At 45.4% G+C, this 13,367-nt stretch overlaps 1 protein-coding gene across 3 annotated transcripts in view; it reads right to left on the bottom strand.

Annotated features, from left to right (window-relative positions):
- Positions 1-1,602, bottom strand: part of SHF (Src homology 2 domain containing F) — a 324,986-nt gene extending 323,384 nt beyond the window's left edge. For 2 of the 3 annotated variants that reach the window (XM_089652423.1, XM_089652424.1), the window contains exon 1: positions 806-1,596. In XM_089652423.1, the coding sequence (XP_089508549.1) occupies positions 806-1,483 (678 nt within the window). In that variant the 5' untranslated portion in view covers positions 1,484-1,596. Of the gene's footprint in view, positions 1-805 lie in introns of all 3 variants that reach the window. The other variant, XM_089652425.1, reaches the window with a different exon arrangement.
- Positions 1,603-13,367: the final 11,765 nt, after the last annotated feature.

The raw sequence follows: 13,367 nt of genomic DNA, 5'->3' as shown, positions 1-13,367 counted from the left end.
ATGACCCTTTCTCAAAACCCACTGCGCGTGGACTGCATATAGGTGAACAACTTCCATAGGAATTCTTTTTATTTTACATGTCAAGCAAATCACTGTGGTTTAAAATGCTTCCAAAACACACATCAATGTGAACCAGGGCTATTGGGAAACAGGACAGCAATAAAGCAGACAGGTGTTAAAATTGCTCTCTACTCTATCCAATGCTAAAAAAGTTTTGCCTTTAGTTACACTTCAAGAGAACACTTCTTCACTGACCACAAATTTTTAGGGGCATTTCCTTCCTGACCACCAATGTTGGGGGAATATTTGTTTCATGACCACCAATGTTGGGGTGACATTTGTTTCATGACCAAACTACTGGCCATTTCTTCAGTGGCCATCAGTATAAAAAGGGACATTTCCTTCCTGACCATCAAAGTACAAATTACTGATCACATTAATATAGTACAAGCTGGAGCTTATGGAAGAGTTCCTCAAGACCTGAAGATTATTTCAATGGTTTCTCCTGGGGTATAAAGGTCAAGGAAGGCTGAATTGGACTATCCTGGCACTATGGATCAGCCAGGCAGAATATAGAACACACCCTTTGGCATGGCTCACCCAATTTGTAACTCCATACTAAACCTCTGGCATTTGGACTATTTAATGTCATGATCTCACCATAGATGCCATGATCTCACCATAGATTCCAATTGATACTGTCACATAGGTAGCCCACACTAGGCTAGTCATGGGATCAGCTCAGAGATCCCTACATAGCCAGACACACATGTGGGCTGTTGAGAGGAACATCTGCCACACTTACTTTGTCCTGTTTGCTGTCCTCCAGCTGGGGGGCCACAGCTGTGGCAGGTGGGGACTTGATGGCACTTCCTCCAGTGCTGGAAGAGTTACAGGCAGTTGGGTTAGTGCTGCTGGTGGGACTGGAAGCCCCCTTGTCCCCAGTGTCCACCTTGATGAGCCTGTGCTTTGGGGACACATACTTGACATCAGGAGAAGGAGAGGATGGGGACTGGGCAGCAGAAGCAGGGGGAGCAGAGGGCACCCCAGAAGAGTTGGCTATGGAAGTAGTAGCAGTACCAGGAGTAGTATAGGGGTCCTCGAAGTCCCTATCCTTCTGCAGCTTGTAGGCGGCCAGGATATCGGGCTGTCCAGCAGGGGCGACCGGGAACTGGAGTCCAGCGGAGTGCACGTGGTGGTGATGGTGGTGGTGGTGGGACTGGCCCCCTGCTGCCTGGCACTGCCGGTAATCCGGTTTAGGAGGGGCAGGAGGCGGCGGCTTGGAGCTTTTGAAGCCCAGGTGCTCCTTGATCCATTTGGCCATACTGCCGGCGCATTGCTGTCCCGTGCTGGAGGCGGATGGGGGGCTCCCTCGGCTACTTAGGCTGCCGCGTCGCGGCTCCGCTCGGACGGTCCTGCTGGGCTCCGCTGACTGCTGCTGGGCACCGCTGGCTGGAGCAGAGGAGTGTCCGCTCAGCAGCATGAGAGGCGCGGGGCAGAGTCAGGGAGAAGCCGGCCAAACAATCGGGAAGTGGAGGCGGCGTGCGGAGCAGCTGATCGGATGTGTATGAATGAGCCGAGTGTGGCCGGAGCACGTTCTATACATACACACTGCCTGCCAGCCAGCCGGGGGAGCGCGGCGACACCTACCGGCCACCAACCTCACTCCATTCACACCTTCCTTCTACAACTCCACAATGTGACACATCAACTCTTCGGATTCATCATCCCGGAGATTCATTCACGGATCGTCATTTGTAACCACACAACGATCAGCCATAACATGAGGAAGTGAATGCCACGGATTATCTCGTGACAAGGCACCTGTAGGGGGAGGGATAGATTAGGTGGCAAGTGAACATGTTGTCCCTGAAGTTGATGTGTTAAAGGATCAGTTCACCTTCCTAACATGTTACATTCATATTCAGGGTGTAATATGTTGGACCCCGGTCACACTGGGTGCGACTTGGCATGCGATTTGGAAATGGCATGCCAAGTCACACCCTATTGTCCACAATTACAGCAGTCATATCAGTGCGGTTCCGACTCGGTTGGAGCCGCACCGATTTCTAAAGTAGGGCAGGCGCTACTTTTGCTGCGGTTTGCATAGACGTCTGTGTCAGATGTCTTGCAAATCGCACCTAAAATAGCAATGACATCCCGACTCTGAAATCGTGCGACTTACAGTGAAGTCGCACAATTTCAAAGTCAGGATCGATGTGACCGGGGTGTTACAATCAGACCGGCCCCCGATCCCCACTTTGACAGCTAGCGGGGGATCTTCCCCATTAGCTGTCAAATTTAAAAAAATCACTCCAGCCATGTCACTTATTCACAGTCCTCTGTGATCGAGAGACCAAAAGTCCCAACAGCCTTAGTGGCTGTCAGCTTGTAGTCTTCAATGAAAAACCACAGCGCTCCACAAGGATCAAGGGGAGAACATGGGCTTCAAGAGCTTCAAGCTGCCGCCTTCTGCCCCTCCTAAACTGGATTACCAGCAGTGCCAGGCAGGAGGGGGCCAGTCTCACCACCATCACCTGCACTCCACTGGACTCCAGTTCCCCATCACCCCTGCCAGACAGCCCAATATCCTGACCCCCTACAAGCTGCAGAAGGATAGGAACTTCGAGGACCCTTATACTACTTCTCCTGGCACTGCTACTACTTCCATAGCCATCTTTTCTGGGGTGCCCTCTGCTCCCCCTGCTTCTACTGCCCAGTCCCCATCTTTTCCTTCTCCTGATGTTAAGTGTCCCCCCCCCAAAGCACAGGCTCAAGGCTCATCAGCTAGCGAGGGGATCTCCCCCCCCCCACGCTAGCTGTCAAATATTTTTAAAAAGCTCCACCCACCCAGCTGCATCACTCATTCACAGTCCTCTGTGGATGAGAGACTACAAGTCCCAACAGTTTTAGTGGCTGTCGACTTGTAGTCCTCAATAAACTACCCACGGTGCTCCTCAAGGATTAAGGGGAGCACCTGGGCTTCAAGAGCTCCAAGCTGCCGCCTCCTGCCACTCCTAAACCAGATTACCAGCAGTGCCAGGCAGGAGGGGGCCAATCTCACCATCACCACCACCTGCACTTCTCTGGTCCCTGGCCACCTACAGGCTGCAGAAGGAGAGGAACTATACTACTTCTCCTGGCACTGCTACTATTTCCATAGCCAACTCTTCTGAGGTGCCCTCTGCTCCCCCTACTTTTACTGCACACTCAAGTGTGTGTCCCCGAAGCACAGGCTCATCAGCTGGCTGTCAAATTTTTAAAAAACCCGGTGTCAGCTGATGCCTGAATTTAGAGTCGACATTCACCCCAGAGTCTGGAGCGGCACCTGCCTCAGCCCCTCCGCAGCCCAGTGCTCCAGTGAGTGTGGAGGATGGGGGGGGGGGAGTAGAGTAGACAGCGGTGACCAGGGGCAGACTGACCATTTGGAAACTTGAGCACTGCCCAAGGGCCCGGGGTCAGTAGGGGGCCCCATGAGATGCCCCTGGTACCTTTTTCATAGGCTTTTTTAAGTTTGGGCAAGGACACAGGGGCCCTATGATCCTCTATTGCCCGGGGGCCCCATGAGTTGTCACTCCGCCCCTGGCGGTGACTGACAGCCACCGCTGTCTGCTCATAGGGCGGCTGTGAGAACTCTGCAGTCACAGAGTTCTCACTCTTAGAGCCAGCAGGGGACAGATGAAGCATCGACCTAGGCAAGTATAATTTGGGGAAAAAGAGGAAAGCTAGACTTCTCATTGAACGCTGGTTAGAGATGTGCATGACAGAAACATTTGTTAATTCATATTCGTTATGTTAGAATGATTAGTTTTTGGAATTAGTTTTGTATATTCGTTGTTCCAAATTAATTCATGTTTTTGAAAGTTATTCCAGAAGATTGTCTATATTCATTATAAAGCAGTAGTAAAGTCCGCTTTTCTACTTTTACCTGTAGGTAAGCTTTATTATAAAGTAAAATGTCACCGTTTAGGAGATATTCCAGAAAGCAGCAGCCGGTGACGTCACCAGCACATGCACTGTGAAGGAACGGCATACCCGTGCTGTTCCTGCAGAACTTCGTGCCATGCCTGTGTGGAGTGACGTCATTGCGGCTTGGCCAATCAAACAGCCGGTGCCCGCAAATCCAGAAGAAGACCATGTGAAGATGGAATCCCTGTCAGCGTTGACAGGGCGCTTCTGGGGGGATCCCTTCTAAAAGTAAGTTTGACGTTATGACTGCAGGAGGGACCCTTTTTTTTTTTTAGTTAACTTTACTACCACTTTAAAGTGATTCTAAAGGTATTTTTTTTTCAAATAACAAACACATCATACTTACCTGCTCTGTGCAATGGTTATGCAAAGAGCAACCCTGATCCTCTTCTGCTCAGGTCCCCCATCAGTGCTCCTGGCTCCTCCCACTTGAGCAGTGCCCCCAATAGCAAGCTGCTTGCTATGGGGGCACTGGTGCATCCTCGCTCCCAAGCCCCGCTCTATGCGTGCATAAGACACATGGAGTAGCAGTTCGGCCCCACACTCTCCTCATTGGCTCACTGGCTGTGATTGATGGCTCCCGCTACTGTGTCTTAGCTGATGAGGAGAGGGAGACGCAGAACAGCTGAGGCTCCTGTGCACATTGTTGGATCGAGAGGGAGTTCAGGTGAGTATTGGGCTTTACAACAACGTTAATGTGATAATTCATTATTTCGGTAGATTACTTATGCACTCTGAGTCATCCCTGCTAGTCCAACCCTCAAAGAGAAATGGAATGAGCTGATCTGATGATATCCACTGGAGCTGTGTGGATCTGAAAGAACGAGTGGAAAGAAATTAATTTTGGATTCATTCTTTATGTTGAGACTCAGAGATTCTAATGAATCCAGTTCCATCCAACCCAAATACAATGAGTAGCAATCATTGTCTTATTTCACATTTATACCTTACTGTATTTATTGCAATATGTTTCCATTTCATATGTAAGGTATTTATAATATTAATGAAAAATGTTAATGCAAAAAGAATTGGCTAATCATTAAAATATTCACACTATGCTCATTTGCGTAAAAACAAATGGATTTGGATCATTTCTTGTGTCCTTACTTTATTTCAGATGCTTCAAACATTAACAAAAGGCCCAAACTATCACATCATGTCATGTGAATGAAACAATTGAATACAAACAAATTTCTTGTTTGCTTTATAATTTATTTCAGATCATCACAGATCATCAGATCATCACAGCAACTCAGCCACGAAGTGGTAGGCTACGTAAAATGACAGAGCGGGGTCAGTGCATGCTGAAGCGCACAGTGTGCACAAGTGCCAAACTGCAGAGTCATTAGCTAAAGACCTCCAAACTTTGTGTGGCCTTTAGATTAGCACAACAACAGTGCATAGAGAGCTTCATGGAATGGGTTTCCATGGCCGAGCAGCTGCATCTAAGCCTTACATCACCAAGTGCAATGCAAAGCATCAGATGTAGTGGTGTAAAGCACGCCGCCACTGGGCTCTAGAGCAATGGAGATGTGTTCTCTGAAGTGACAAATCACACTTCTCCGTCTGGCAATCCGATGGGTTTTATGGTTCCAGTAGAACGCTACTTGCCTGGCTGCATTGTGCCAAGTGTAAAGTTTGGTGAAGGGGGGATTATGGTGTGGGGGTTGTTTTTCAGGGGTTGGGCTTGGCCCCTTAGTTCCAGTGAAGGGAACTCTTAAGTTGTCAGCATACCAAGACATTTTGGACAACTTCATGCTCCCAACTTTGTGGGAACAGTTTGGGGATGGCCTCTTCCTGTTCCAACATGAACATGAAGAGTGGAAGCTGTTATAGCTGCAAAGGGTGGGCCAACTCAATATTGAACCCTACGGACTAAGACTGGGATGCCATTAAAGTTCATGTGCGTATAAAGGCAGGAGTCCCAATACTTTTGGCAATATAGTGTAGGTAATTTCTGGTGTACAGTGAACTGATTAAATCCTTGGGGTGGGGGTGGAAGGATGATTGGTGAAGGGTTGATTAACACTGGGATTGGCTACTGATGCAGCATGAAGGGGTAATTAACACTAACACTGGCCACTGCTGCAATAGTAGCCAGTGGCAGTTTTATTTAACCCATTCAAGGTGCATTAGTGGCCAGTAGCAGTGTTAACTCCTTCATGCTGCATTATGAAGGGGTTAACACGGCCACTAATACAGTATAAATGGGTTCATTAACACCGCCACTGGCCACTAGTGCAACATCACAGTGTTAAACAATTTCACTGACCACTAATGCCGCATGAAGGGGTTAATTAACAACACCACTGGCCACTAATGCAGCATGACTGGGTTAAATAGCACTGACACTGGTTACTAATGCAACAGTGGCTAGTGTTAGTGGTAATAACCCCTTCATGCTTCATTAGTGACCAGTGGCAATGTTAATTACCCTCTTTGTGCTGGCTAGTGGCAGTGTTTATTTGGGCTCATTCAGATGGGTGATAAGACTTGTCCTCCAATCTGAGATGCTGTCTGCTGTGTAAATCTACCTCGTCCACCATGCATGCAACCTTTTGAAGTGGATGCACATGTAGTGGCTGCATGAACACAATCGCATAACAAAGTTTGAAATGTGGGCAGGAGCAGGTGCATGGAGCTGAACGCAGACACTGTGCATTTGGATCCATGCACTTGCTACTTTCTTCATGTCAAAATTTGATTGTATCTGCGCAGCTACTTCATGTGCCTCCACTTCTCTGGGCTGCCTGTTTGCAGTTCTAAGGTGGATTCACATGTAGCAGATGGAGGCTCAGTTCAGAGGATGGATCTGATTGTCCTGAATGAGCCCTTAACCCACATCATGCTGCCTTAGTGGCCAATAGCAGTGTTTACAAAACCCCTTCATGCTGCACTATGAAGGGTTTAATTCACACCGCCACTAACTACCAATCCGGAGGGATATTTTAAATAGCACTATGTCATTGACCATCAATGTAGGAAGAAGGTTAATGGGCTAGCAAGGGGGGGGGGGGGGTTAAGTAGTATAACCCTATTGACCACCAATGTAGCTGACATTATTCCAATTACTAGCACCAATGATGGGGGTTATTATTGGGAAACTGGCACCACTGCTGAGGGTGATCTTTGCAGAAACTAGCACTCATTCATAATATACTGGGGGCATAGTTTGATATTTTTGCCATGGGCATCAGATGACCTTGTCCCAGAACTGATTGTAAGCATGCAGTACTATAATTCCTGGAAATCAGCTTTAAAGGTGAAGCCAAAGCTCATTTAGCTGTACTTCTGTGGATCACAGTTTGTTCTGCACTCCTGTGACCAGGGTTGGACTGATCATTTGGAAACTCAGGCACTGCCCGAGGGCCCGGGATCAGTAGGGGGCCCCATGAGATGTCCCTGTTACCTTTTCCATAGGCTTTTTTGAGTTTGGGCAAGGACACGGGCCCCATGATCCCCTATTGCCCAGGGGCCCCATGAGTTGTCAGCCCGCCCCTGCCTGTGACCCAGTTTCAGCTGACAGTGGGCTAAAGTCTGTCATCACTCAGTCTGAGGAAAGAATGTGACTTTAAAGTTGGGATCCACCCATATCCCTAGACCGGCACCTGGCTCAGCCTCTCACAGTGATCCGCCGAGAGCCTGAGCCAGCCACTCCTGCCCCCTCCACAGCCCAGTGCTCCAGCGAGCATGGTGGGGGCAGAGCAGAGAGCGGTAACTGATAGTCACCAGCTCTCTGCTCATGGAGCACTGAGGAATGAGTGAGTAGCATTCTTTGATCGCTCATTTCTCAGTCTTTGAGCCAGCGGGAACAGTTGCAGCATCAAACTGATGCTGTATCCTCCTAGGTAAGTATGATTTCTTAAAAAAAAAAACTTCTCTTTTAAGGCTAAAACTCATTTTTAACTTAGATGCAGTAATTAGGACCTGGAGAATAAAAGTCAGTTTTTGATTTCAGGTCCACTTTTCTTGGTCTACATCCATGTCAGCAGTAAGCAACAAATAATACCAGCCTGGTAACGACCTTTTCTGACAAATACCTCAACTTGTCACTGAATTCCTCTCCATCTGTTTCATCTGCAGGGGAAGTGCAAACAGTCTGTAGAAATCTATAGTCTTGATTTCTTTACACCTTCAGTATAGGAGATATTGATACCTAATCCAAGCCTTCCCAGCTGGTAACAAGTGTGAGAAGAACTCAGTAAATGATGCTTGACACTTGTTTATTACTTATTTAATGCTCATTCATGTCCTCTTTTATTCAAGATGATGTGGCATTCATTTGTCCTGTTCAAATTTTGTTTGCTACACTGAGTGAATAGTAACATATATAAAATACATGTAAAACACACCATGATATTACCAGACAGCATGCAATACGAATGTCTCTGGTCATCCCCTTTACTATGTCCGCAGGCTCTGGCCATCTCCTGTTGTATGTCTGCAGTCTCTGGTCATCTCCTGTACTGTGTCCGCAGTCTCTGTTCATCTCTACTTTGTCCGCAGTCTCTGGTCATCTCCTGTACTGTGTCTGCAGTCTCTGTTCATCTCCTGTACTATGTCTGCAGTCTCTGGTCATCTCCTGTACTATGTCTGCAGTCTCTGGTCATCTCCTGTACTGTGTCCGCAGTCTCTGGTCATCCCCTGTACTGTGTCCGCAGTCTCTGGTCATCTCCTGTACTGTGTCCGCAGTCTCTGTTCATCTCCTGTACTGTGTCCGCAGTCTCTGGTCATCTTCTGTAGTGTGTCTGTAGTCTCTGGTCATCTCCTGTACTATGTATGCAGTCTCTGGTCATCTCCTGTACTATGTACGCAGTCTCTGGTCATCTCTTGTAGTATGTCTGCAGTCCATTGGTTTAGAATATTTTTTTTCTTGTTTTCCTCCTCTAAAATCTAGATGTGTCTTATAGTCAGGTGCATCTTATGGAGTGAAAAATATGGTAGCTAATAAAAGCACAGTTGTTAGGTGGAGGCAGGATAGGTTTCTCTAAAGGAAAGGGTTTTTAAGGGTCACTTAGAAGTGGACAGAGTAGGAGATAGTTGGACTGATTGGGGTAAGGAATTCCAGAGGATGGGAGAAACTATGGTGACGTCCTGCAGGTGAGCATGGGAGGAGGTGACAAGGGAGCTAGAAAGCAGGTGGTCTTGGGAGGAATGGAAAGAACAAATTGGTATTTTGAGACTAGGTTAGTGGTGTAGCTGGGGGTCGAGATGTAGATGGCTTTGCATGTTGTTGTTAGTATTTTGAATTGAATTTGTCGGGTGAGCAGAAGCCAGTGAAGCGGTTGGCAGAGAGGAGTAGCAGACACTGGTTGGTAAGGTGGCTGAGTCTGGCAGCAGCATTCATGATGGACTGAAGAGGGTATAGTCTCTGTAAAGCTAATCCAGTGAGAAGGGAGTTGCAGTAGTCGAGATGAGAAATAACCAAGTAGTAAATTAGCTTTCTATATATTCTATATATATATATAGCAAATATTTGAAAAAACAAGGTGAAACTCTGCAAAATGCTCCTCTGTCTGTTATTCCTACTTGGAGGTCATAGTCTGAGCCTTGTGCATATGCTTGTTCTATGCCTGGGGTGTGTTACACACATATTTAATTTTACATTTACATAACTTGTATAGCATTTAGAGATATGTTATATACAGTACATGTATATAGGTCTATACCAGCTATTCTCCATCAGGGTTTCTCCAGAGGTTGTTAGGGGTTCTTTGAGCTGTAACAGGTTGGCCTCTCATTTGATGGTACCTGCATATTTCCCAGCCAGAGCCAGTGGCATGACACCAATGATCTTTTTAGCTGTCTGTAAGGGTGACATACTGACCACCATGTAAGAGTGGAATCCTTCTTATTTAGACCATATTTTATATAAATGTGGAATTAAATGTGCAGGTAAACACACTTCAGGCTCAGGCTACAATCTCCAGGAAGAAATACTGTAACTGAGTTTTCATATAATATTCTACAAACATTTTCAAATAGATTTTTCTTAAACCTCTGTGTATTTCATGCTGTGCAGTAATACTGCTTTGGGTTTTACATACATTTTACATATGTAAATCTGGCCCTACCCCCTCCCTCAGCCACCCCTTCCATTGACAGCATGCAGGGTTTGTTCTTCCTTGCAAATGCTGTCAGTTTTGAAATTTGTTCAGTTGTACGGGGCTGTGAACATATTAACTACAAGTCCCATCTGCCTCTGTGGCAGATGAACTTGTAGCTCTCAATTGAAAACAAGTACAATAATAAAGCACAAATTGAAGTCTGTTGTCACTTCCTCCAGCTCTCTAGCAGAAAATGTATAGATGGACTCAAGTATAGTTCTCAAGTACAATGGTAACCATACTCATATTCCATTGACACTTCCAGATCTCTAATTGAAAGTGCATACTTCAGTAAAGATATTGAGCTGGAGGAAGAAGCTGCTGAAGCCTGGCACTTCATCAATGATCCAGTGATTGCAGGTGCAATGTTTTGCTGGCTGCTTTTGCAAACACAAATAAATAATAAAAAAAATATTATTATTATTAATAATAATAGCATTTGTTCTGCAAATATATGTTCATTTATTTATGTTAACCACTTGCCTACCGGGAAATTTTACCCCCTTCCTGCCCAGGCCAATTTTCAGCTTTCAGCACTGATGCACTTTGAATGACAATTGCGTGGTCATGCAACACTGTGCCCAAATGAAATGTTTATAATTTTTTTAGACAAATAGAGCTTTCTTTTGGTGGTATTTTATCACCACTTGGATTTTTATTTTTTTGCTAAACAAACAAAAGAAAGACCAAAAAGTTTGAATAAAAAAAGTCTTTCTTAGTTTCTGTTATAACGTTTTGTAAATAAGTGATTTTTCTCCTTCACTGATGGGCACTGATAGGCTACACTGATGGAAAGTGATAGGCTGCACTGATGGACACTGATAGGCTGCACTGATTGTGCACTGATGAGGCTACACTGTTATGTGACACTGATGGGCACTGATAAGCCGCACTGATGGGTATTGATAGGTGGCACTGATGGGCATTGATAGGTGGCAATGATGGGCACTGTCAGGCATCACTGATGGGAACTGATAGCCAGCACTGATGGGCACTGACAGCCAGCAACGAGGAAGCACTGATAGCCAGCACTGATGGGAACTGATAGCTAGCACTTATGGTCACTGATGGGCACTATTGTCTGCACTGATGGGCACTGATGGGGCTACACTGATCATCAAGGCACTACTGATAATCAGTGCCCTGATGATCAGTGTAGATATCCCCCTGATAAATGCCACTTACTGGCTCTCTTTTCCTCACGCGCTGTCAGCATTAGGAGAGCACTGCCGATGACTGGCATTTACTATTTACTCTCTGATCAGCTGTGATTGAAAACAGCTGATCACGTGGTAAAAGGCGGCTTTGATTGGCCAGATTGTGCACGGTGCGTGCCCCAGGAGGTGCGTTTCTGGGAGGACATCCATGGACACCCTCCCAGAACTAGCCAATTGCGCTGTAGCCGTCTTTTGGCTATAGTGCAGTCAGGAAATGGTTAAAGGTGTACTTAGCCTTTAACACTTTTCACTAAAAGGTGAGACGATAGCATGTTATTTTAAGGGTTCCTCAAGAATACAAAGGTTAGGAAAGACTGTTGTATACCATCCCCATTTTAGACTAGCATACCAGGTTCACCGTTTGCTGAAAACAGTAGTACAGGCCAAGCACGGAACACACATACAGTATATGATATCTTGAACAAATTAGATAAAAACAGTTTATTAGCTTAAAACAAAAATATAAATAAATTATATATGTGACAATTTTCTACTGGATACCACTTGGTTCAGTTTTTTTGCTTAATGTTATTATAGGGTACTATCAGGGGCGGACTGACAACTCATGGGGCCCCTGGGCAATAGGGGATCATGGGGCCCCTGTATCCTCACCCACACTCAAACCACACCCAAAAAAGCCTATGAAAGGTACCAGGGGCATCTCATGGGGCCCCCTACTGACCCTGGGCCCTTGGGCAGTGCCCGAGTTCCCAAATGGTCAGTCCGCCCCTGGTCACTATGGTATTACATTTTGGGTGGACACTGGATTCCTGAATCACCTGCGGATCTTTTCTATCTGTCTAGAATGCTGTGAATCTTCAGCCCTCCACCCTGGAGTATCATTCCTCATTCTAAAATAAGTAAGAAATCCAATTGGATTGTTAAATAGGCTTTTCCATAATGTATTTAGTAGGGACTGGGATGCAGGAATCTGGGAGTTGGGAATACAGCCAAGAAGATGATTCATTCCTGTATAAACATTGCTGTGACAATGCTTGCTTTTTCCAACTATGTTCACCTGTTTCCCAAGTTATATCATAGTATATATGAAACTGTCACAGAATGAATTAACTATATACAAATGCACCTGCTGCAAAATATATATTTATGTAACATGCAAGTAAAACATTTTATTCAGATGCCATGTACATATCATGCATCCAACTCTAAATGTAGAACATTATAATTAAATGACAAAAATTAATCTATTCTGTTCAAGTTGGGGAACATTAAATTAACGAATATTGATTATTTCCTGTTGAGCTGTATATCTTGTATGCAAATGAACACACAAAATGTATTCTGTAATGCTAAAATTAAATTACATATGCTATGATTAAACCCAACTCCAGGATATTAGCAAACGATCTGCCACCCCCCTCTATCTAATCAGTAATATGAAAAAAAAACTGTCCAAATGCCCATTTTACTTAAAGCGGAACTAAACAGCACTATACTTTTCAGCCAAGGAAGCAGCCATCTTAACTTCTGTTTAATCTGCAACTGCCATGGTGCTGCACTTGTGCTTGGTTATGACACCAGCCATTTATTTGTTGGTTTAACAGTTTAGCTGAGAACACAAGTAAATATGACAATTACCATTCTTGGCAAATTTATGTGTTTAGTTCCACTTTAACTAAAGCCAAAGTCACATGATGAACCATCTCTCTAATTCTGTTTATTTCCCAGGGTCCTTCTTCAATTGTCCACATTACTGCCTGCTTGTTGTGTACACCTCCTAGTGCTGGAGGTGACACTTGAAGCTGCCAGGTCCTCTCTTATAGGCTCCAGAGGCAGGAGAAATCACAAGTGAGTTGAGGAGACCAGTGCCAAGAATATATCAAGCAGGAAAGGTCTGGTTCTTAGAGCAAGATCTTAGCTTTACTCATAGAGGAAACTGTGACTGATCAATTACACTGCAGGATGGCTTAGGGAAAGGTGATTGGAGTCATGACTGACAAGTAAGGTAATTGAAACACAATGCACTACTCAAATATATTTTTTTTCCTGGAGTTGGGCTTTAAATCATTGCATTGCCAGTCCTGGGCCTTCAGGGCTGGATGGTGCTCAGGAT

Source organism: Staurois parvus, unplaced genomic scaffold (genome assembly GCF_062004578.1).
Source record: "Staurois parvus isolate SC_StPar_1 unplaced genomic scaffold, SC_StPar_1.0 ptg000682l, whole genome shotgun sequence".
NCBI classification, from domain to species: domain Eukaryota; kingdom Metazoa; phylum Chordata; class Amphibia; order Anura; family Ranidae; genus Staurois; species Staurois parvus.
Note: the sequence above shows the minus strand (reverse complement) of the source record. Positions and strands in the feature narration are given on the sequence as shown.